Genomic DNA, 23066 nt, shown 5'->3' with positions numbered 1-23066 from the left:
TGACAACTGACCATGTTTTCAAGCCCAATGCATGGATGACACAACTGCATGAAAATTCCATCAAAACGCTGTGCCTCTTTAATTCAGAGTAACATTTTGTATATATACAGTACAGTGCAGACAGACTCAAGACAGTGGGACTGCGCTTGACACACACACCGCACTCCGGTGTGAGGTGTTATTGGAATATTGCTAAATTCACTAAATATGGAATACTTTTTCCATTCATTGTCCTTTCCCCAGAGGGGTTTCCTCTATTGGTATGTTCAAGCTCACCTCTGCTTGTCAGCCTGAGAGGTTCCAGGACTGCATGATTTTCATGACAAGTGTGATCATATTGTCCCATTAATAAAGTCCCACGACTGAAACCGATCTCTTATTCATAGGGAGAATGCAAAAAAGTAGGAAATGAAGTTTTTGTGACTAAAATGCCTTATGCCTTGCTTAAACATGAATGAATTCAGCAGCGGCAGCATTTGTTGATGTCTCCATCACAAGCCTCCTGTGAAGACTGGCTGCGATACCAAGTCTCAGCAAGCGACCAACGCTTCCAAGGGACATCCTTGTTTGTCTTGTCTTCATTCTCCTTTGTTGACAAACGTCTGGCCTCATGTTTTCCTCAGCATGCGACGTGTTTGCCAGACGTGGAACTTGCTGTATGCCGTCTGAAGCATTTGTTCCAAGTGTGATGTGAGCTGCAGCAAGGTCAATGAGACAAGACCAAATAGAGAAAGTAAGTCATTCATGTGTATTTGTAGAAGTTGGCCTTAATATGCCTATGGTGAGAGATAAAGACAGTTTTTAGGTAACTTACATTCTTATTTAAGTACTGACGCTGAATCTTCTCTTGAAAAGGACAGAGCTTGGTCGTCTGAAATCTCTCGAGGTTGGAGTTCATTTTTATCAACTGTGTAAAAAAAAAAGATATGATGTTTCAGATTATTTTATTGCCTGCCATTGATGTTTGAGATCCAATTCTTTTAAATTCAGTGTTAAGCAAGAGTCAGTCTATGCCCTCTTAAAAATAATATCTACAGATGCATTCAAAAAATTACTAGTCACCTTATCTTCCAGAAATGGTGTATTGACAGGAAAACAAGACCAAAAATGTCTCAATAACTCCCCAGCAGCTGTATAAAGATGTTTCAGTTCACCTTGTATATCAGATGGTACCATTTCTGCAAAAGAACACAAATGAGAAAAGGCACAGAACTAAAACCAATTGGTGCACAGGAAAAAAAAAACAAATTAGTGCATGGCTACGTACGATTTATGGTTTGCTGCGATCCTGTCTGCATGAGAAGGCCGCCTGGAGAAAGTGTTGCGATGGCAGAACTTGCTGCTGTGCTGGTCAAAACCTGCAGGGGGATTGTGGTAAGACATTTCATCTTCTAATAACTGATACATATTAAAAGACACATTCCCGACAAATAAAGAAGCGAATGGTGCTAGATCAAACCTGAGTTAGGTTGGGTTTGTAATTTGCCATCTCATGCCGAATATGGGTGACAGAGTTGATGATTTCTTGGGTCGTGGTGTACTTTAGCGACTGAAGAGGCACAGGACCATGAGCATACCTGGCAGGAAAACAATCAAACTGTAAGAATGCATGCAATTGTCTTGTATAAATTATTATATATTAAACAAAGGGGACAAAAGGCCAACCTGTCTGACTTCTTGAGATTTAATGCAACCACCTTTGGTCCGTTTTCCCTTTGCAAATCCTCATACTCGATGGCTTCTTGCAACTTCACCTAAGAAAAGTGTAAGAATATAAGGAAAGTGAGTCTTTCAGTAGATTTATACATTTCTACTCAATGGTTCAAAAAAAGCTGGGCCATTTTACCTTCTTGATAGGAGGCTGAAAGAGGTCCGAATCTCGTGAATTTCCATCAGTGCTGCTCGTTTCACTTCCTTGGTCATTCTCACTTAAAAACAATTCAAATTAATAACTGGGACTTGGAAATCCTTTTGGAAAAAGCTACAGCTATAATTTTTTTTATAGCCATACCCTTTGCGTGAACCTGCTGCCAGCACCATAGCACTGTGATGGTTGAAGCGCTTTATAATGGCGTAGTTGCTGCTCTCCTTCACGCTTCTGTTAGAATTTGAAGTGGAGGGCAGCGGGGTGCTGACACCATAACCCTGCAACACAGATGATTGCAAGTTATCAACTCAGCCTATGATAGGTGGATTTTATGAATGAATGAGTTTTTTTAAGTTCATTGATTAAATAAAAGAAGCAAAAATATCTGTGAAAACAAACAAATGAGAGATTATCAAGTCATTAACTCTTACCTCATCCAAGGTTTTATCTTCTAATGACTGCAGGTCAACAAGGGGGTTTTTAACTCCTTGAACCACCATCGATTTTAACCCTTCACAAGAAAAAAACTGATTTTCAACAAAAACACAACCTCCAAAAACAAAAAAATGCATTTATTCTTATTCTAACAATAGATTTGTACCACCTCACTGCTTAATACCTTTTTCATCTTGCTTGGCACACTCAGTAAAGATGTCCTGTGCGCTGGTGTTGATGCGATCTCGGTGAAAATACTGCGACTGAAAAAAGCTTGTCCAGAACTCCTTCTCCGTTAAGTTATGAGGCACATTTTCACAATACTTCTGCTTGACTGCAACGATAAGTTGACTTCATATAGTTTGTGCATGTGCATTCACAAAGAAATTGGTATAGACTGGAGTGAGATTTACCTGCAGGATAGGTTCTAAAAATGGATTCAATTATATCCGCTGTTAAATTATATCTCAAGCCATTGCAGCCATCTGTTTGAGGCCGAATGTCTGCCTGCAAATCAAAGAAAAAAATGCCAAATTGTTTCAGTGCAGCTCAATACAAGATGAAATTCTACATGACAGTTGACAAAGTCACTCACCAAAAAAGCTCCAGATATTCCAACTTCTTGTTTATTGTTACAAACTGCGGGGTCTGCGTGGTTTATGCCTCCTACTCGGTTAGCCCAGAATTCCTCAGCACCAATGACTTGACTGACCACTAAATCTTTATATAATTGAAAAAGCACTGGGTCTTCTTGAAGCATCCTACAGGTGAAAAATATATCAATATTTTAGAGCTCGCTGTCCCATGCTCCATAGCAACAAAGTTTCAAGGCGATGGATTCACAAATGACTGCAAGACTTCCTATTGAGATTCTACAAGAAGGACAATCAAATGAGGAAAAGTTCCTATAGCTCACCTGTTTTTCTCCTCTAGTTCTTTGTTGGCTTTCTTTTTGAACTTGGGCAGGAGCTGCTGCAGCAACTCTTTGGCAGCCTCCCGGTCTTTGAGTGCCGTGCTCTCATTGGAAAAGTGGAATGTTGTACTTTCGCCGGAGTGAAGGACGAGTTGGAGCTGAATCTTGGCTTTCCCATCGGGGCTGATCTTCTGACCTGAAGAAAGAAGAGTTAACAATCTTCTCCGCTCTCTCGACACGATCGTGTTTGGATGGAAATAGTTCTCACAGCGAATATCCGCATAAAGGTGGCTGACGGTAAAGCGGTCTTTGCCCTCCGGACTCCAGGCTATGCGTTCAGCCATCAAGTAAAGAGTGCCATCCTGTTTCTTCTGGCGAACCTTTTTCAGCACCAGAAGAACTTCTTCTGAGAGTGAGGCCATGGCTCGCAAGTGTTAACTGGGAGAGCAAAGAGAATGACATTGATTCATTTATAAACCATGAATATATGCTTGAGAGGAATAATAAAAACGAGTCTTCACAAAAATCTGCACATCGCTTGTCATCACTGCAAGATGATTGTAATAACTGTCGAAACACCATTTCATATATGAATCAGTAACTTATAATAAAACACTTCCTCAAGCCATATAATTACTTGATTGTGTTATACATGATTTACAATTAAGGGAGCTGTACGTTAGCTAGCTGAAACAGTGAAGAGGAAAAGCTTGAGAGAAGTCGGCAGAAAAACTTACTTTACCTCAAAAGGATGGACTCCTCAGCAGATACTGCACTTTTTATTCAGTACATTATCTCAAAATGAATATCTGATCGGGTGTGACTGGGTGTAAACAAGCCATTTGGCTCAATATTAGACTAATCTAATAGTGAACAGATAGACTTCAGCACCGACATAGCTGGCTGACACTGTGTAACATTCTTAACTGTCCGGCTATAAAAGATAGCACATCATTGGTTCCGACCAGAAACAGTGCAAACAAAGAAAGCACAGTTTAAGCTTTTCATCCATTGTTTTCATACCGCTTATTGCCCCACAATGGTCGAGGGGGTGCTGGATCCTATGCAAGCCAACTGTGCCCAGTCGACAGGGGGCGTCCTGAATTGATTGCCAGCCAATCGCAGGACTCAAGGAGACAAACGATATGTATATTAGGAATGTCCCGAAGTCAGTGGGGTACCTGGGTTCAAATCCAGGTCGGTCCACCTGTATTCGTCCTCCCGGGGCCTGTGTGGGGTACTTCGGTTTCCTCCCACATTCCAAAGACGTGCTTGGTAGGCTGATTGGACAGTCTAAATATGAGTGTGAGCGTGAATAGTTTGTTTGTCTCCTTGTGCACTGCAATTGGCTGGCCACCAATTCAGGGTGTCCCTGACCTCTGGCCTGAAGTCTGCTGGGATAGGCTCCAGCACCCCCTGCAACCCTTGTGAGGACAAAGCGGTTGGGAAAATGTGATGATATATATGCTGTCTTTGGGCAAAAGGCAGAATTCCCCCTAGACTGGTCGCCAGTCAGTCATAGGGCACACAGAGAGTCAAATGACCATCCACACTCCCAATCATACCGCCTCCTGTGGGAATCGAACCCACCCAAGCCTGCCCATTCAACGTCAGGTGAGTGAACGTCTACACCGCAAAGCGACTTTATATGTATATTTATAATTGTGATTGGGAGTATGAGTAATTGTCTATTCTATTTTATTTATTATAGATTTTCTGAACCACTTCTCTTCAAGAGGGGCGCGGGGGTGCTGCAGCCTATCCCAGCTGACTTCAGGTATGAGGCAGGGGGCACCCTGAATTGTTTGCCAGCCAATCGCAGGGCAAGATAAAATAGACAACTACTCACGCTCCCAATCTTATCGACACCAAATCGAATCCAAACTGCCCGCATAAAATGCTTGAAATATTTGTTATTGCCAGACATGAATAATACTTAAAGTAATGCAACAGGAAAATGTTTATTGGAATATAGCTTTGCAGAATCCCAAGTCAAGAAATCTGAGTGGTCTCATTTATTGCTAAGAAAAGAAATAACAGTAAGATGAATGATTCCATAAATTCATTTTGATTGAACTTTAAAATATGAAATGTTTTAAGATTTTTTTCTACAAATGTATTCCTCATGCCCAACAAAATATATTGTACAATGTAAAATGTCAGATTGCATTTTGTATCAAGTCCAACGATGTACAATACACAGTGTCAAAAAACTAAAAATAATTGGCATTCCAATATTCTAGGAAGCGTTAAAAATGGTGGGTTGTGTTTTGTGTACAATGTGTGGCTTGACAGCCACACTCTTCAATGGAGATGTAGGAGTGCTTTATCTTGCTGCCATCGGAGCAAATCATCTCCACTTCTTTCTTGCTGGTGGCGGTTTCTTGACAACATGAGCAAGAGCGCATCAGACTGTTGCTCTCAGCGGAGTACCTGGAAAGTTACATTTTCACTCATAAGCAACCTTAGCAGGAAAGGGCACCACTCAATCATAACGACGAATCTCACATCGATGTTGACGCGCCACAGGATCCCTCGCAGGTTGTCATTTCCACTGGTATGACTGACTTGCAGTCCCTCACGTGCAAGTAGGTGGTATTTGTGTTTATCGTACATTTGGATAGAATAGAAACTGGGAAGGACAATTAAGTGCACGTTCATATGCAATGGCAAATGGACAACACTACAAGAATCTGGAAGGATGGCAACCATCACAGTTACAGTTACTCACCACAGGTCAGGGTTTGGCAGCAGTCCACTGTTTGGTTCATCAATACTTCACCTTCCTTGCAAGTTATGGGTTCTTGAGTTGGACACACGCGAGGCTCACATCGCACACTCATCGTATCGGCATCACAGACACACATTTGACAGCCACTGATCCAACTGTCGCCAACCTTGTGTGGTAAAACAACAGTTAATCATCACCAATACAATCAAGTAAGCGCCGTTCGGAAAACCATGAGCCAATGGCTGCAGATACCTCTTGAGGTTCACCGTCAGGACCCGTGCAACCTTTGACAAGAAAGTAAAGGCCTTAAATTGATGTAAACACATTTAGAGTATTCAGATTGTTGTTTGTCGGTGACGCTTACAGGCAGAGACACAGATGTCAGAGCTTGGACTAAACAAAATTGTGCCAGGTGGACAGAAACATCCCTCCACAAATTCATTACAGTCAGATTTCTGGAAATGTTTTTCTCCATAGCATTGTTCTGTATATTTATCATTGTATCTACGAAGAGAAAATAGTGGGAAAATTCACAGAACTGGGAATAGAATACAACAGTGTAATTGTTGTTGTCTATTCAGGATGATAGTAGGTACCTTGCATTGCAAGTTGGTTCTACAACTGGACCACATGGTTTGTAGATTTTGTGGGTTGGACAATCAAATTCTGCAATAAGACAACATTTTTGACACAGCAAAATAAATAAAAGTAACATTGAAAATAATGCCCTCTCATGACTTTGTTAATGCAATCAAAAATATTTAATTCCATCTTTGAGGCACACAAACACAGCACATATAAAATTTGTATATACTACCTGCATATTATTTGTAGATATCACTAATTGATCATTACAATCGTTAACCTTGTTTAACCTTGTTTATAATTAAAATCAGTAACCTTTAAAAATGCTAAATATCAATATAGTATCTTTAAATGCCATTGATGGTGACTATAATGGTTTAAAGGGCTATGCTTACCGCATTGCCCCTGTGTCGAGTTTCTCCAGTCGACACAGACGGATGCTGCAACACACATCAAGGCGTACGCCTCCAAACTGGAGCATCCTATGTGGGGCTCTTCCATGTGGCAAACATCAAATTTACAGGCCTCATAGTAGTCCTCTGGTGAGATGACTTTGTGACATTCCTTAAACATACTAAGCAAAAAATACAGAATTGATGAGACTAAGTGCCATATAAATAAATAACAATTATATCTGTGTGCTTGCTTACTCGCTAATTATGATTTCACAAATTTCATGATCGCAAGGTAGTTCAGTTGGTAGTGGAGTTGGAGTTGGTGGAGGTGGTGGCTTCTCGCAGTATGGTTTGTTCTTATCTGGTACGTGCCACTCACCAGCCATATCTGGGCAAGACGGGTCAATCTGCCCACTCGGTAATCGGCAGTCATTTTTTCTATTATTGTCGCACGTACCTGACGAAAACATAATGTTTGAAATTGATGCGTAAAATGGTCAATTGTTTCATACTGTTACTCACCGCACTGTCCTTCTGTGTTGTTGTGGAAAAGGGACCACGGCACATCAACACTGAATAAAAGGCCTTTGAAAGTCACAATGGCTTTAATTGCGGGAATTCTCAAGACCATCTCAATGACCGTGCTTGTGATGATAAAGTCATTGTTGGAATATGTTGGGATGACTTTCTTGCCATTGACGTACACCTGAACATGTCAAGATTTTGTAATGAACTTAAGAGCCTGCCTAATGCTTTACTTGTCATACTAAATTTAAACATTCAAAGGCAGATAAAAGATAAATACAACAAACATGACAAAATTTACCGTGTTGACTGTATTTGTGCCCCTCTCCTGTGTGAGAATGACTTCGTAGTTTTTGTAGTAAACAATCAAGCTGTGAGCACAGGTTACTTCACCTGTGTCGTCACAGTTTTCATTGTCAATGAGGACGGTAAAATTGTGTTGAGGAATAATCTCTTTAACCAGGACATAGGTGCAGTTTTTCTGGAAGCTGTAGTATTGACCATCAAATGTGATATAGTGCGGATCGCCCCATCCGCTGCAAATACCTGGAAAACAAAAATAAATGGACATAAATCAATTAGTGACTTAAAGATCTTTTGCTGGTGGGATGCTTAAAGAGCTTTCAATTGAACTCACATGTGCACTCGTAATGGAAACAGCAACCATCTTCATCATAAACCCTCACTGGTGGATGCTTATTTTCACACACAGGCATTTTAATTGTTTCACATGGTTTGTGTTCTGTTAGAATCTTCCCATCATCACAAAGTTGAGTGGTGCAATTGTCAGAACTCCATGTTTCTCCATCCTAAAAAGCACAAACGACATGTTAGTGCACAGAAATACAGAAATAAAGAAGCTCTACCATTACCCACAAAATGATAAATATAATTGATCCAAATTACTCCAAAGTCAAGTACCTTTCTTGGTGGGATAAGAAATGTGCAGTCTTTAGGGGGTGCTTTAGTGGACACACTTATGGTACTGGCTGTTGTTGTGGCAACTATTGTCGTGATGCCAGTAGTTGTCAAGGAAGTGGTAGGTCTTGGTTGTGTGGTTGGCTGACACGGTCCAGCATACTTTTCAATATTGCAAGTCTTATTGCAATATGCAGTGAAGCACCAACCTGCTTCATCTGTTCTATTGTATATTGTAGTACCTAAGAATTAAAATAAACATAAAGCTCACAGTTTAAAAACAAGAGAAAATTGAAATTGAATAAATCTGTGTTTTTATGGACATATTTCGGGTGAAAAAATAGATGTAATAATGATGAATAAATACGTACCCGGAGAAAAAGTTTGATCAAGGTATTTGCAGAAACATTCGGTGGTTTTGCCAGCTGTTGAAGACAGTGTCGTAAAAGTTGTTGAAGGATTTTCTGTTGACACTGTGGTAGGTTTTGTGGGGACAGTGGTAATTGTTACTTCTGTAACTGTAGTGGGGTTCTCAGTGAGGGTGGTTGTTGTTGGTACTTCTGTAATTGTGGTAGGTTTTTCTAAAGTTGTGGTTTTTGTTGTTGGTAATTCTGTGACTGTGCTAGGGATTTCTGTAACTGTGGTAGATTTTGCAGTGACTTTGCCTGTTGGTACTTCTGTCACTGTGGTAGGGTTTTCAGTCACTGTGGTTGTTGTTGGTGCTTCTGTAACTGTGGAAGGTTTTGCAGTGAAAGTGGTTGTTGTCGGAATTCCTGTTACAGTGCTAGGTTTTGCTGTGTTTGTAGTTGTTGTTTGGACGGCTGTGACTGTAGAAGGTTTTTCTGTAACTGTGGTTGTTGCTGGCACTTCTGTCACTGTGGAATGATTTTCTGTAACAGTGGTTGTTGTTGGTCCTTCTGTTACTGTAGTAGATTTTGCAGTGACTGTTGTTGGTACTTTTGTCACTGTAGTAGATTTTTCAGTGACTGTTGTTGGTACTTTTGTCACTGTACTAGACCTTTCTGTAACAGTAGTTGTTGTTATTGGTACTTCTGTAACTGTGGTAGGTTTTGCAGTGAAAGTGGTTGTTGTTGGAATTCCTGTTACAGTGGTAGGTTTTGCTGTGTTTGTAGTTGTTGTTTGGACTGCTGTGACTGTAGAAGGTTTTTCTGTAACTGTGGTTGTTGCTGGCACTTCTGTCACTGTGGAATGATTTTCTGTAACAGTGGTTGTTGTTGGTCCTTCTGTTACTGTAGTAGATTTTGCAGTGACTGTTGTTGGTACTTTTGTGACTGTAGTAGATTTTTCAGTGATTGTTGTTGGTACTTTTGTCACTGTACTAGGCCTTTCTGTAACAGTAGTTGTTGCTATTGGTACTTCTGTAACTGTGGTAGGTTTTGCAGTGAAAGTGGTTGTTGTTGGAATTCCTGTTACAGTGGTAGGTTTTGCTGTGTTTGTAGTTGTTGTTTGGACTGCTGTGACTGTAGAAGGTTTTTCTGTAACTGTGGTTGTTGCTGGCACTTCTGTCACTGTGGAAGGATTTTCTGTAACAGTGGTTGTTGTTGGTCCTTCTGTTACTGTAGTAGGTTTTGCAGTGACTGTTGTTGTTGGTACTTTTGTCACTGTACTAGGCCTTTCTGTAGCAGTTGTTGTTGTTATTGGTACTTCTGTAACTGTGGTAGGTTTTGCTGTGTTTATAGTTGTTGTTTGGACTGCTGTGACTGTAGAAGGTTTTTCTGTAACTGTGGTTGTTGTTGGTACTTCTGTAACAGTGGTAGGTTTTGCTGTGACTGTGGTTGTTGTTGGAATTCCTGTTACAGTGGTAGGTTTTGCTGTGTTTGTAGTTGTTGTTTGGACTTCTGTGACTGTAGAAGGTTTTTCTGTAACTGTGGTTGTTGCTGGCACTTCTGTCACTGTGGAAGGATTTTCTGTAACAGTGGTTGTTGTTGGTCCTTCTGTTACTGTAGTAGGTTTTGCAGTGACTGTTGTTGTTGGTACTTTTGTCACTGTACTAGGCCGTTCTGTAACAGTAGTTGTTGTTAATGGTACTTCTGTAACTGTGGTAGGTTTTGCTGTGACTGTGGTTGTTGTTGGTATTCCGGTCACTGTAGTAGGTTTTTTGGGGACTGTGGTTGTTGTTAGTGCTTCTGTGGGAATAGATGGTTTCTGTGTAATTGTTGTCAGAGTTGTGGATTCTGTGGATGGACTTGTAGTTGTAGCTTCAGTTGGACTGACACATTGGTTGATGCAACATTTCACTCTAATCTTATAGTCATAACAAATTGGAGGGATACCTTGGTCTTTATTGTGACAAATCAGTCCGTCTATTGGGTTGCATGTCACTATCTGACCTAAATCTTCCACAGGTACATTTGGATATGCTTTTGCCCTGCATTCTATTTCAAGCGGTTGTTTGCAGCCAATTAGACTTGCATCAACAATATCTGCTATAGATTCATAATCTCCACCACTTATGCTAGGATCAGGGTAATGGTTGTTGATCCAGTCTGACCAGTGACAAACATAACAGGCAGATGGTGTTGATGGTGTACTTTCTGTTGTTGTGGTTGTTTGGGACCTTTCGGTTGTTACTTTTGTTGGAGTAGTTGTGGGTGGCTTCTGTGTCGTTGTTGTGATGGTGGTTGTTTTTTCTGTAATTGTCGTCGTATGTGGAGGGGTGGCTGTTGTGGTTTTTATTATGATATGCCCTGTGGATGGATGAACTGTTTCTGTAACAATTTCATGGGTTGTTGAGGGGTTTGGTTTTTCAGTTGATGTGACTTGAGATGTGGTGAAGACCTCTGTAACCTTCGTAGTTTTGCCAACTGTTGTTGGTATTCCGGTTACAGTGGTAGGTTTTGCTGTGATTGTACTTGTTGTTTGGACTGCTGTGACTGTAGAAGGTTTTTCTGTAACTCTGGTTGTGGCTGGCACTCCTGTCACTGTGGAAGGATTTTCTGTAACAATGGTTGTTGTTGGTCCTTCTGTTAGTGTAGTAGATTTTGCAGTGACTGTTGTTGTTGTTGGAACCTTTGTCACTGTGCTAGGCCTTTCTGTAACAGTAGTTGTTGTTATTGGTACTTCTGTAACTGTGGTAGGTTTTGCTGTGTTTTTAGTTGTTGTTTGGACTGCTGTGACTGTAGAAGGTTTTTCTGTAACTGTGGTTGTTGCTGGCACTTCTGTCACTGTTGAAGGGTTTTCTGTAACAGTGGTTGTTGTTGGCCCTTCCGTTACTGTAGTAGGTTTTGCAGTGACTGATGTTGATGGTACCTTTGTCACCGTACTAGGCCTTTCTGTAACAGTTGTTGTTGTTATTGGTACTTCTGTAACTGTGGTAGGTTTTGCTGTCTTTGTAGTTGTTGTTTGGACTGCTGTGACTGTAGAAGGTTTTTCTGTAACTGTGGTTGTTGCTGGCACTTCTGTCACTGTGGAAGGATTTTCTGTAACAGTGGTTGTTGTTAGTGCTTCTGTTACCGTAGTAGGTTTTGCAGTGACTGTTGTTGTTGGTACTTTTGTCACTGTACTAGGCCTTTCTGTAACAGTTGTTGTTGTTATTGGTACTTCTGTAACTGTGGTAGGTTTTGCTGTCTTTGTAGTTGTTGTTTGGACTGCTGTGACTGTAGAAGGTTTTTCTGTAACTGTGGTTGTTGCTGGCACTTCTGTCACTGTGGAAGGATTTTCTGTAACTGTGGTTGTTGTTAGTGCTTCTGTTACTGTAGTAGGTTTTGCAGTGACTGTTGTTGTTGGTACTTTTGTCACTGTACTAGGCCTTTCTGTAGCAGTTGTTGTTGTTATTGGTACTTCTGTAACTGTGGTAGGTTTTGCTGTGTTTATAGTTGTTGTTTGGACTGCTGTGACTGTAGAAGGTTTTTCTGTAACTGTGGTTGTTGTTGGTACTTCTGTAACAGAGGTAGGTTTTGCTGTGACTATGGTTGTTGTTGGAATTCCTGTTACAGTAGTAGGTTTTGCTGTGTTTGTTGTTGTTGTTTTGACTTCTGTGACTGTAGAAGGTTTTTCTGTAACTGTGGTTGTTGCTGGCACTTCTGTCACTGTGGAAGGATTTTCTGTAACAGTGGTTGTTGTTGGTCCTTCTGTTACTGTAGTAGGTTTTGCAGTGACTGTTGTTGTTGGTACTTTTGTCACTGTACTAGGCCGTTCTGTAACAGTAGTTGTTGTTAATGGTACTTCTGTAACTGTGGTAGGTTTTGCTGTGACTGTGGTTGTTGTTGGTATTCCGGTCACTGTAGTAGGTTTTTTTGGGACTGTGGTTGTTGTTAGTGCTTCTGTGGGAATAGATGGTTTCTGTGTAATTGTTGTCAGAGTTGTAGATTCTGTGGATGTACCTGTAGTTGTAGCTTCAGTTGGACTGACACATTGGTTGATGCAACATTTCACTCTAATCTTATAGTCATAACAAATTGGAGGGATACCTTGGTCTTTATTGTGACAAATCAGTCCGTCTATTGGGTTGCATGTCACTATCTGACCTAAATCTTCCACAGGTACATTTGGATATGCTTTTGCCCTGCATTCTATTTCAAGCGGTTGTTTGCAGCCAATTAGACTTGCATCAACAATATCTGCTATAGATTCATAATCTCCACCACTTATGCTAGGATCAGGGTAATGGTTGTTGATCCAGTCTGACCAGTGACAAACATAACAGGCAGATGGTGTTGATGGTGTACTTTCTGTTGTTGTGGTTGTTTGGGACCTTTCGGTTGTTACTTTTGTTGGAGTAGTTGTGGGTGGCTTCTGTGTCGTTGTTGTGATGGTGGTTGGTTTTTCTGTAATTGTCGTCGTCTGTTGAGGGGTGGCTGTAGTGGTTTTTATTATGATATGCCCTGTGGATGGATGAACTGTTTCTGTAACAATTTCATGGGTTGTTGAGGGGTTTGGTTTTTCAGTTGATGTGACTTGAGATGTGGTGAAGACCTCTGTAACCTTCGTAGTTTTACCAACTGTTGTTGGTATTCCGGTTACAGTGGTAGGTTTTGCTGTGATTGTACTTGTTGTTTGGACTGCTGTGACTGTAGAAGGTTTTTCTGTAACTGTGGTTGTTGCTGGCACTTCTGTCACTGTGGAAGGATTTTCTGTAACAGTGGTTTTTTTTGGTCCTTCTGTTACTGTAGTGGGTTTTGCAGTGACTGTTGTTGTTGGTACCTTTGTTACTGTAGTTGATTTTCCAGTGACTGTTGTTGGTATTTTTGTCACTGTACTAGGCCTTTCTGTAACAATAGTTGTTGTTATTGGTACTTCTGTAACCGTGGTAGGGTTTTCTGTGTTTGTAGTTGTTGTTTGGACTGCTGTGACTGTAGAAGGTTTTTCTGTAACTGTGGTTGTTGCTGGCACTTCTGTCACGGTGGAAGGATTTTCTGTAACAGTGGTTGTTGTTGGTCCTTCTGTTGCTGTAGTGGGTTTTGCAGTGACTGTTGTTGGTACTTTTGTCACTGTACTAGGCCTTTCTGTAACAGTAGTAGTTGTTATTGGTACTTCTGTAACTGTGGTAGGGTTTGCTGTGTTTGTTTTTGTTGTTTGGACTGCTGTGACTGTAGAAGGTATTTCTGTAACTGTGGTTGTTGTTGGTCCTTTTGTTACTGTAGTAGGTTTTACAGTCACTGTTGTTGTTGGTACCTTTGTCACTGTACTAGGCCTTTCTGTAACAGTAGTTGTTGTTATTGATACTTCTGTAACTGTGGTAGGGTTTGCTGTGACTGTGGCTGTTGTTGTTATTCCGGTCACTGTAGTAGTTTTTTTTGGAACTGTGGTTGTTGTTAGTGCTTCTGTGGGAATAGATGGCTTCTGTGTTATTGTTGTCAGAGTTGTGGATTCTGTGGATGGACTTGTAGTTGTAGCTTCAGTTGGACTGACACATTGGTTGATGCAACATTTGACTCTAATTTCATAGTCATAACAAATTGGAGGGATCCCTTGGTCTTTATTGTGACAGATCAGTCCGTCTGTTGGGTTACATGTTACCATCTGACCTAGCTCACCCAAAGCTACACTTGGATATGCTTTTGCTCTGCATTCTATTTCAAGAGGTTGTTTGCAGCCATTCAGACCTGCATCATCAATGTCTTTTATTGATTCATATTCTCCCCCACTGAAGTCATAATCAGGGTAATGCTTATTCATCCAGTGTGACCAGTGACAAACATTACAGTCATATGTCGTTGGTTCTGTGGTTGTTGTCGTTTGGGGCTTTTCAGTTGTCGGAGCACTTGTTGTTATTGTGGTGGGTTCATTTGTTGAAACTGGTCCTTCTACGATAACAAAACATAACATCATGACAAACAATCAGTGCGCAGTTCTTCAGGACAAGGCACTGTAATGCATGTTCACATGAATGCAACATTCCATTTACTTAATGTTTCATCTTTACCTCTTGTTGTAAACACAAATTCTGTCGTTGTTGGTGGCTTATGAGTTGTTGATGAACTGCATACTGTTACTTCCCTTGTAATATTTCCGTGTTCTCCGCAAAAAGCAGTTATACAGGTTCCATCTCCATCATGAGTGTCATATACTATATCCCCATAATTGTATATTTGTCCTTGATAGATGCAAGTACAATCTGCAAAACAAAATAAGAAATTGCTCCTGAATACGTTATATTTCAATAGACCATTCTTTGTTCAAACAACTTGACTTTTTCAAAAATGACCAAATAATGAAAATTTACGTCCAAATCTTTACCTTTTACGCTATTTGTACATTGCCTCTCCGATGAAGAACATTTACTGAATAACAAATGAGAAAATTATATTACAACAAAAATCCATGTCCATAAAGTCTTTTTCAATGGTTGAATAGAAAATATCTTACCATTTCTGACAGTTTTGTGTGGGAGGCATTCTGTCTCCTTCGGCGTAATGCTTTCCATCAACATCATAGCACCCACATTGTTCTGCTGCCACACATTTCATTGTAACCTCCTCCAAATATGGTTGATCAGGTGGACACCGGGGGTAGCAACCTTATAGATAACAATGTAACAACAAATGTATGATCAGGGATGCACTGGGTACTTTCTTTGTTACGAATTGATGACAACCAAAGTACCTTCTAAAGCTGGGATATGATTATAGCACTTTCCAGAAGGATTCCTGCAGGTTTTCATGCATGGTTTTCCACAAGCTTCGTAGTGCCATTCACACTCACCATCAGGGTTGTAGTAATCACAAAATAGAGCTATTTAAGAAACAAGGAATTATTCTTAGGAGAAAGAATGTATCTCAATATTTCCATAATTTAAAAAAAGATCCACATGATAACTCACTTTCCGTGTTACTTAATTAAAAGTGTATTATGTACTATTTCAATACCTTCTACATATAATTAATTATCAGCCTCAGACAACGTAGAGCCTTTGTAGGTAAATATTGAGACTGTATAAAAAAATGAAATAAGCGCTTACGACAGACAGTGGGAGTTCTCCATTTTATGCAAGCTCCTGCATTATTGCAGGCAGCTGCATAGGCTGCTACACCTGAGCAGAAGCACTCGCAATCTCCTCCAGTATTACAGGAACACGTGTCTCTTACACATGCATTATAATAGTGCTGGGGATCCACCTTGTATATTTATAAAAAAAACATTTATATGATTATATTTTTTATTAATATGCAAGTTGTTGCACACAAAACTAGTAAAATATTTTGGACTACCTTTGAATGGCATGTACTAAAGACTTCACTGTTGATGATGCTGCAGCGCTTTAGTGCCCAGGCCTGCCTATGTGAGTACAGCGTGCAGGGATTTTTTAATGCATTTGTGTTGGCACAGCTTTGTGAGACTTTCCAGCTGTTTCCAAACTCAAAGGCATCCACCACCACTTCTTTGTTTCGGGTGGTAAAGTCATTCTTTATCCTTCCGTCGTAATTCCCACACAGACCACAAACTTTTCCCTGGGGTGATATTGAACAGATTCAGTTTATAGAAACAACACCTATCACTGACGATGGTGATCTCACTTTGAATGCGGAGCTCAGTTTGATCATGAGTGTTGTCTTCTTATTCCAGATCAGAACAAGTCCATTCTTCGCCTCAATGACAAGATATAAACCAATGGTATGGACTTTAAAAGGTATGTCAAGCCCTTTGTTATGTTTGATTACAGTTCCCTCTTTAAGGATTATTTCACTGTTCTGAAAGAAAGAAAAGTTAAGATTGATTGAGTTCCTTTCATAAAATGCCCATGTAACATGAATTTTTATATTAACCACGAACCCATACAGTCATAGATGATTTAATAAATTATCACATCCCAAAACATTTATATATATGTAACCTTGACTGTTATGACCCTTGCTAAAGCTGGACCACTAAATCACATGCTATAGTTTATCACTGAATGATGTACCCCTAAGTAGAGCTTGATAGCAGTGGAGCAGATGTTATCACTTGGTCCACATGGAACGCTCTCAGTCAGGACTCTGAATGTGCCTTCCTTGTTGTCCCCACAGTAATCCTAAATGATATGAAGGTCAAAAGGCAATGTTCCAAAAATCCAAAAAAATATCAAGCATTTCCTCAAATTATTAAGGCATTATTGCCATCACATTTTGGATAATGTAGGTCACAATATTATCATTTTGGGATACAAAGGTGACCTACATGACTCAAAATGTGGTGTCCACATATGTAGACAGGTCTAAATTAAATTCTAAAAAGAAGATTAACTTTTTATTAATTATTAATGATTATTGTAGGAGAATCATTCATACCTGAGTGAAAACGTAACCACAGTCCCCATTAAATGAGAATTTCTTGTCGTCATAAGTGATGTAATGACCTTCCCCATATATTGTACAGGTTCCGTCGCATTGCTTATTGGTACAGTCCCACTGGCGGCTTTTACAGGTGCTTTTAACACATATCAGAGAGCACATGAGTCAAAAACATTTATGACAACATAAGGACAGAAAAGAAAACATAAAGAGAGTACTCACCAAGTGTTGCAGTCCACTTTAACAGTCTCTCCAGGCTTGTAAGATTGTCCGTTGTAAGTGCAAGGACAACTTGTCTCCTCAATGCAACCTCCTTTCCCGTCGGACACGAGCCCAGCAGGACACACACATCCAGAGACACAGTGTGTGCTAACCTATACAGTGTCACCACAATGATAAATGAGGTTTTCTCATCTTCCAAGATATTTGTTAAATCTGTGACATTTGAAAGTGTTCACGGCCTCCAGTCACACTCTGAAGTTGATTAACATAGTATTTGAAATCATTGCATTCCATTGATGACAATAGATGTCCAATCAATTTCACTATCAGTTCAGTTTTGATTGGAAAGGGGCGAAAATATATATTTTCTTTCGCCTCTGCCAGTCCAACTCAATTGGACTAGGGTCGATGGGTTAAAAGTAATTATAATGTGCGCTTGAAATGGTTAAATAATAGAATGAAGCGGATGTTTTTGAAAACGTACACATTCTGTGTCCAGAGTCTGACAGGTCTTTTGGCACTCTGATCCCATTTCATTTGGTTTTGCACTTGAGCAGTTGAAGAAAATCATTGGAGCGCTGCATGCTGTTCATAGAGATGAAATAGTACAATAATATAGTAAAGCATTTGTCCGAGAAAGCCATTTCATTCAATGTACTCACATTCAGTCAGATGGTTTCCTGTGCAGTTAAGTTTCCCACCTCGGCAGACGCTGAAAAGTGAGGAAAAAGATGAGTATAGTTTGTTTTTCATCAGCGTCATCATTTCCACTCAAATGGTGGACAAAAATGGCATAATTATAGTATTTATTATGTCTGAGCCATCGGTAATCCTTCATGTGTTAAATGAATTTGCGTATAGCACCATCAATAGCAGTCATTAGTTAATTACATTTAACATTTTCTTGAATAATACATGCCACTCACCAAATTTGTCCGCTGACCCTTACGACTTGCTGAGGCCTTAGCACCATGTCGCCCATATAACAGAAGCACTGGGAGGCTGGCACACACTGGCCTCTGTCGTTAAGGAAAGTGCCCTCAGCACAGCCACAACCATCTACGATGCTCACATCGACATTGCAGGTTCCGTCTGCCTGACTCAAAGAGCGGCAGGTGCGACCGCAGCTTGTCATGTGGTAGTCAAACACTAAATTTGAAGGGCAACCTGTTGTGTACTTTCCTGTTGAAAGAACAGTTCATCTATTAACCGTAATACATCCGACTAAACGTTGCATTGTAAAGGTGACTCTTACCACATACAACATCACGCCATCCTGTCAAGGAGACGCCAGCTGCTGCACAAGCGTAAACGTAGGAAGACATGGCAGCACACATAGAATCCAAACTGTTTTCAGCGCTACATGTGTCATATATGCAAGCCTGTTGATGGAGAACAAATCGAGCTTAAGGCCAAAGTGGAGGTCATGTATTTGGTTAGGTACGCCTGTGGGCATATTTACAAGATTTAATTTAAAAAATGCTTACAGCACGATAGTCTTCTGGGTTTATCTCAGAATGGCATTTGGAAAACACTCCTGTTGTGTTTATGAGCATGTCACACCAGTGGTTGGCATATTTCTCTAAAACGGAATTCATCAACAACATTATATTATCATAAGTACATATCTATTTATTATGATCCTCTCAGTATGAGCTTCTGTATTTTCAGAATTGAAAATTTGGAATGTTTTGTTTCCTGGAAATTATTTCAAAATAAGGACTTACCCTTGTCTACACTCAAGAGACAGGGGTCACCGAGTGAATTGCCCACATCTGGACAGCCACCTTTAGTTTTCCAAGAGTTGGCAAACGCGGAAGCCGTGCTTTCAATCATCCCACTTCTGGCTCTGAAGTCATTGACTTCAACGTCATTAAAATCCCCACAAAGACCTGCAAAGACAATATAATGAATAGAGAATATTTACCTGATAAAGGAGTTTTTGGTAAGAGAAAACAACTCACCCTGAAGTTTGCCTTGATGTGGAAGACTGGCTTTTATATAAACCTGCATGATGGGTACCAGCTGTATCTCAAGATGAAGCCCATAGATAGTGTGGATCACAATGTAAAACGTGGATGGGCTGAAGATTGTGACATCATCTATAGGGACAACAAACTTATTACTGACTGGATAAAATGGATACAATTCAATTGAATATTTTCACATTTCATGTTAAGAAGGAAAAAAGAAGAAAAACAACTCTCACCCATGAAGAAAGGCAGACGGGACGTGAGTTTGTTGACTAAAACCTGACCGCTTGAGTCAACAGTAATCATCTGCATGAGGAAAATTCTTTGAATATAATGAAATATTTCTTCTCTCATGGGTATGCGATATTGGTTTTACCGTGGATTGTGGCAGCAGTAGAGTGAGTGCAGTCAAACAGGTTGATTTGTCAGATTTCTCACATTTGACAAGGTCGGCCAGGACAGTAAAAGTTCCATTCATCTGTTAAAATTTGACATTAGAGCAACGATTTCAGAAATAAATGATTGATCTGACAATTTAGCTAAAGCTTGAAGGCCGTACCTTTGTAAGAACATATGAGCAATCCCCATGGAAAGTGTAGGTCTTATCATCATAGGTAGAAATGTGTGAGCCACCAAGTACAGAGCAGACGCCAGGACATTCTGTATCATGACACCTCCACTCGCCTTGATTGCACGTGCTACCAAAACAATTAGGTCTTTTTAATAATGCAGTTTCATTTTATTGTTCTCAATTTGATGACAAAAACATTCATCATCACCATGTCTCACAAGCCTTGGAATAGGATTGGCCAGGTTGATAAGGCATGCCATGGTGCATGCAGGAGCATTGGTCCAGGGGCAAACATCCACTACCACCGATGTCATCCAAAACCGTACCTTGAGAGATAAATTAGAAATTGAATGATTCACATCATCATTTTCTGTGCTACTATAAAAAGAGATGACAAAAAATAAGAAGAAAATGCAATTTCTGGAGAAAATACGAGGGGATGGGTAGATTGTATCAATTCTAGACAACCTACCAGGTGGACAAAAGCACCCATCTATGCAGTGTTTCTCACACACTTGGCTCATCTGTGGGTCACTGCATGTGTCAGTGCACGGACTCCCGCATTCGTTGTACTCCATGCTTGATGGACATGTTCTTTTTGCTAGATTGTGCATCCAAAAAATCGATAAGAGCTTCAGGTGACTGAGCCACAGAATGTTTATTTTCTTTACCGCATAAATGTCCATTCCATTCCTGTGGAGCCCCTCCGGCATGAGCACATTGACGTGAGTACTCTGCCACGGTTGAACACAAGCAGGTAGTGGAGTTATTTTCACAGGAGCACAAGTCCGTCACACAAGCTTCCATGAAAGCCACGCTGTTGACTCGGTCGTGACAGCTGAGGAAAGAATCTGCTGACAAGAAACTCTCGCAGACATTTCTCTGCAGAACAAAAGAACACAATATGCGTTCGATTCATATTCATTTCGTCCCGTCGTTCTGTGGTTTACCTGACTTAGGGGGCAATGTAGAGGCGAAGGAGTCAAAGATTCTTCGCAGTTTTCAGTCGGACCGTTGACCTTCCAGGTCTCTAAATCCTCAACGATCCCTGGAGAACATGTTTTAGTGCATTTAAATATCAGGATTGCTGTATAAATCTTAACCCTTCTTCATATGGCACATGACTATTATTGCTAATTTAATACAAAAAAGCTAACCCCATAAATACCTGGCATCCATAGAGGTGGACATGCCATTTGCATTGCATTACAAATCTGACCTACATGACTGAAAATGGGATTATCATTTATTAACCCCAGTTTATGAACTCACCCTCAACACGCTCACCATTGAAGTCACCGCACAAACCACATGTCTGATTCTTGTACTTGGCATCCAACTCAACCTGAAAAATGTGCAACATTGAGAGGGCTGATCATTCATCACTTGAGAAAATTCCACTTACTGGGAGCAGTTTGGTCGGCCAAGAAAATTTTGTAGAATGGAACGAAACCTACCCACAGTGTGTCTTCTTCATTCCACATGACAACTATGCCGCTCGTCGCCTCAAACTTCACATAGGAGAATGTTCTGACAATGGAGATGCCCGCCTGACTAAAAGGCAACGTCACACTAGAGGGAGAAGTCAAAGCAGAGATGTTAGTCTCGTGTGATCCATGATACATTCTCTGTAAAAAAGAAAAAAAACAAAACAAAAAACTCACATTTCGTCATTGATCGTGATTGAGGAGTTGGACATTTCCACCACCACTCCCTCCAGTCTCATAGTGACCCTCTTTAAATTGGCTGCCCAGCCGTTGTCCTGCCGTTGCAGCTGGATGTTAAAGTTCTCATAGCTGTCCTTGCAATTGGATGCTAGGAGATAGTTGCAGTTGGAACGAAGCTGGAAGAATTCGCCATCAAAAGTCCGGAAATGGTAGTTTCCCCATGTGCTGCAGAACTGGTCATCATGGGATGCCATCACTTCTGTGAAAGGGTCAGATACTACACAACAAAAAAAGTTGCTTAATGACAATTTCATATTTATTATGGACAATTGACATCTTACCTGTAAAATCTGGTATTGCAGTCATCATCGGAACTGGAACTGTGAAGGGAGAAAAAATATATTTTTATGCTTCTCTTTACCTATTGATTGATGCACAAAAACTGCATTCTCAACCAATATTGGGCAGAAAATTAACAGAAAATGTACATAATAAAGCCCAAAGCAAATCAACTAAGTCCGTCACGGAATTTCCTTTTATTTCAATTGGAAAGGATGAAGAAGAAACGGTTGAATTAAACTTGCATTTCAAGTCAACACTGCTATAAATTAGCACCACAGGAACACTGGAACAGCTTTGGCATTGGAGAATATTGTACCTACGCACCGAATGAAGGGTCATTTCTGACAATACATACCCATGGATGCAGCAGACAGTCCAGTGAAGAGGCTGAGCCATGGTATCACCCATCCAAGTACCATCCTTCCTGCCTCCATTGGAGTCAACTAGGTGAACTAGACCGTCATGGCCAGTTCCATGTAATATACTTATTGACTGTTTGCTGTTTAGGAGGGGTAACGTTGTGACATAGTGGGTGTTAGCACCTTTTCACACGTATGAAGAGGATGCTTGTAACAACATCGGTGCATCTCCATTGCCGTGTGAAGCATCATGGCGACCAATTGATGCAGTAGTACTATCTTTTGATATCACTATACAGCCTCCTGTTAGTAAAACAAGCATTTGTAATGGCACTGCCATAGTATTAACGCTGATGAATTGTGGAAATATAGTATTTATTTATGGTGCTATGTTGTTTGTGTACTTCTTCGATTTTGTACAAGGAAGAATACAGCATATTGAATGCGTACTTAAAGAGTGTGTACTCATCTCAGTCAACTGGAACAATTTAAGCAGTGGGTTGTGCCTCTTTAACTATTAAAATTGGCAGAGCATGCATTGACTAAATATTAGCCAGAGACATTTTGTTTTTAATCCTGTCTTGTTCAAATACGTGGTTATGGAGAGAGACAGATCTGAATATGTTGCAATGAGGCAGATATTTTTGCTGTGTCATCTGGATTTGGACATTTCTCTGTGAGTGTCTGTAATAGTGGTGTTTTTTTAATATGCAGCTATATAAAGACAGAAGAGATATGGGGATTATGGATACATTATAAAACCCCTGGCAGAAATTATGACATGGTCAGTCTCACGGGATGTTTACTTAGGTCTTCATTGTATAGAAAAAG

The 23066-nt window shown here is 40.3% G+C and overlaps 2 protein-coding genes across 2 annotated transcripts; both read right to left on the bottom strand.

Annotated features, from left to right (window-relative positions):
- Positions 1-55: 55 nt before the first annotated feature.
- gtf2h1 (general transcription factor IIH, polypeptide 1) lies at positions 56-4191 on the bottom strand. The gene is made up of 15 exons (XM_077710424.1): positions 3958-4191; positions 3484-3653; positions 3219-3411; positions 2898-3063; positions 2716-2809; positions 2487-2636; positions 2299-2378; positions 2012-2145; positions 1847-1928; positions 1666-1754; positions 1460-1577; positions 1268-1358; positions 1063-1178; positions 815-907; positions 56-695 (listed from the first exon to the last, which is right to left on the bottom strand). Exons 2-15 carry the CDS (start codon positions 3635-3637, stop codon positions 609-611), a joined length of 1647 nt encoding a protein of 548 aa, XP_077566550.1. The 5' UTR covers positions 3638-3653; positions 3958-4191; the 3' UTR covers positions 56-608.
- A 966-nt stretch (positions 4192-5157) lies between these two features.
- LOC144211353 (uncharacterized) lies at positions 5158-22314 on the bottom strand. The gene is made up of 42 exons (XM_077738522.1): positions 22232-22314; positions 21876-21914; positions 21532-21811; positions 21325-21439; positions 21140-21212; positions 20818-20915; positions 20539-20749; positions 20340-20468; positions 20076-20193; positions 19856-19994; positions 19673-19774; positions 19533-19602; positions 19288-19425; positions 19051-19215; positions 18811-18905; positions 18579-18705; positions 18250-18505; positions 17986-18035; positions 17808-17908; positions 17324-17475; positions 17099-17237; positions 16735-16842; positions 16346-16519; positions 16040-16279; positions 15790-15946; positions 15435-15563; positions 15198-15348; positions 15069-15112; positions 14755-14946; positions 8741-14635; positions 8373-8611; positions 8089-8260; positions 7753-7997; positions 7449-7632; positions 7182-7383; positions 6927-7105; positions 6543-6612; positions 6311-6450; positions 6199-6230; positions 5947-6112; positions 5724-5847; positions 5158-5648 (listed from the first exon to the last, which is right to left on the bottom strand). The coding sequence occupies exons 1-42, from the start codon at positions 22308-22310 to the stop codon at positions 5465-5467; spliced, it is 11703 nt and encodes a 3900-aa protein (XP_077594648.1). The 5' UTR covers positions 22311-22314; the 3' UTR covers positions 5158-5464.
- Between the last annotated feature and the right edge of the window lie 752 nt (positions 22315-23066).

The sequence above is a fragment of the Stigmatopora nigra genome, chromosome 2, assembly GCF_051989575.1.
Source record: "Stigmatopora nigra isolate UIUO_SnigA chromosome 2, RoL_Snig_1.1, whole genome shotgun sequence".
NCBI classification, from domain to species: Eukaryota; Metazoa; Chordata; class Actinopteri; order Syngnathiformes; family Syngnathidae; genus Stigmatopora; species Stigmatopora nigra.
The sequence above is the reverse complement of the archived record's forward strand: the minus strand, read 5'-3'. Positions and strand labels throughout refer to the sequence as shown.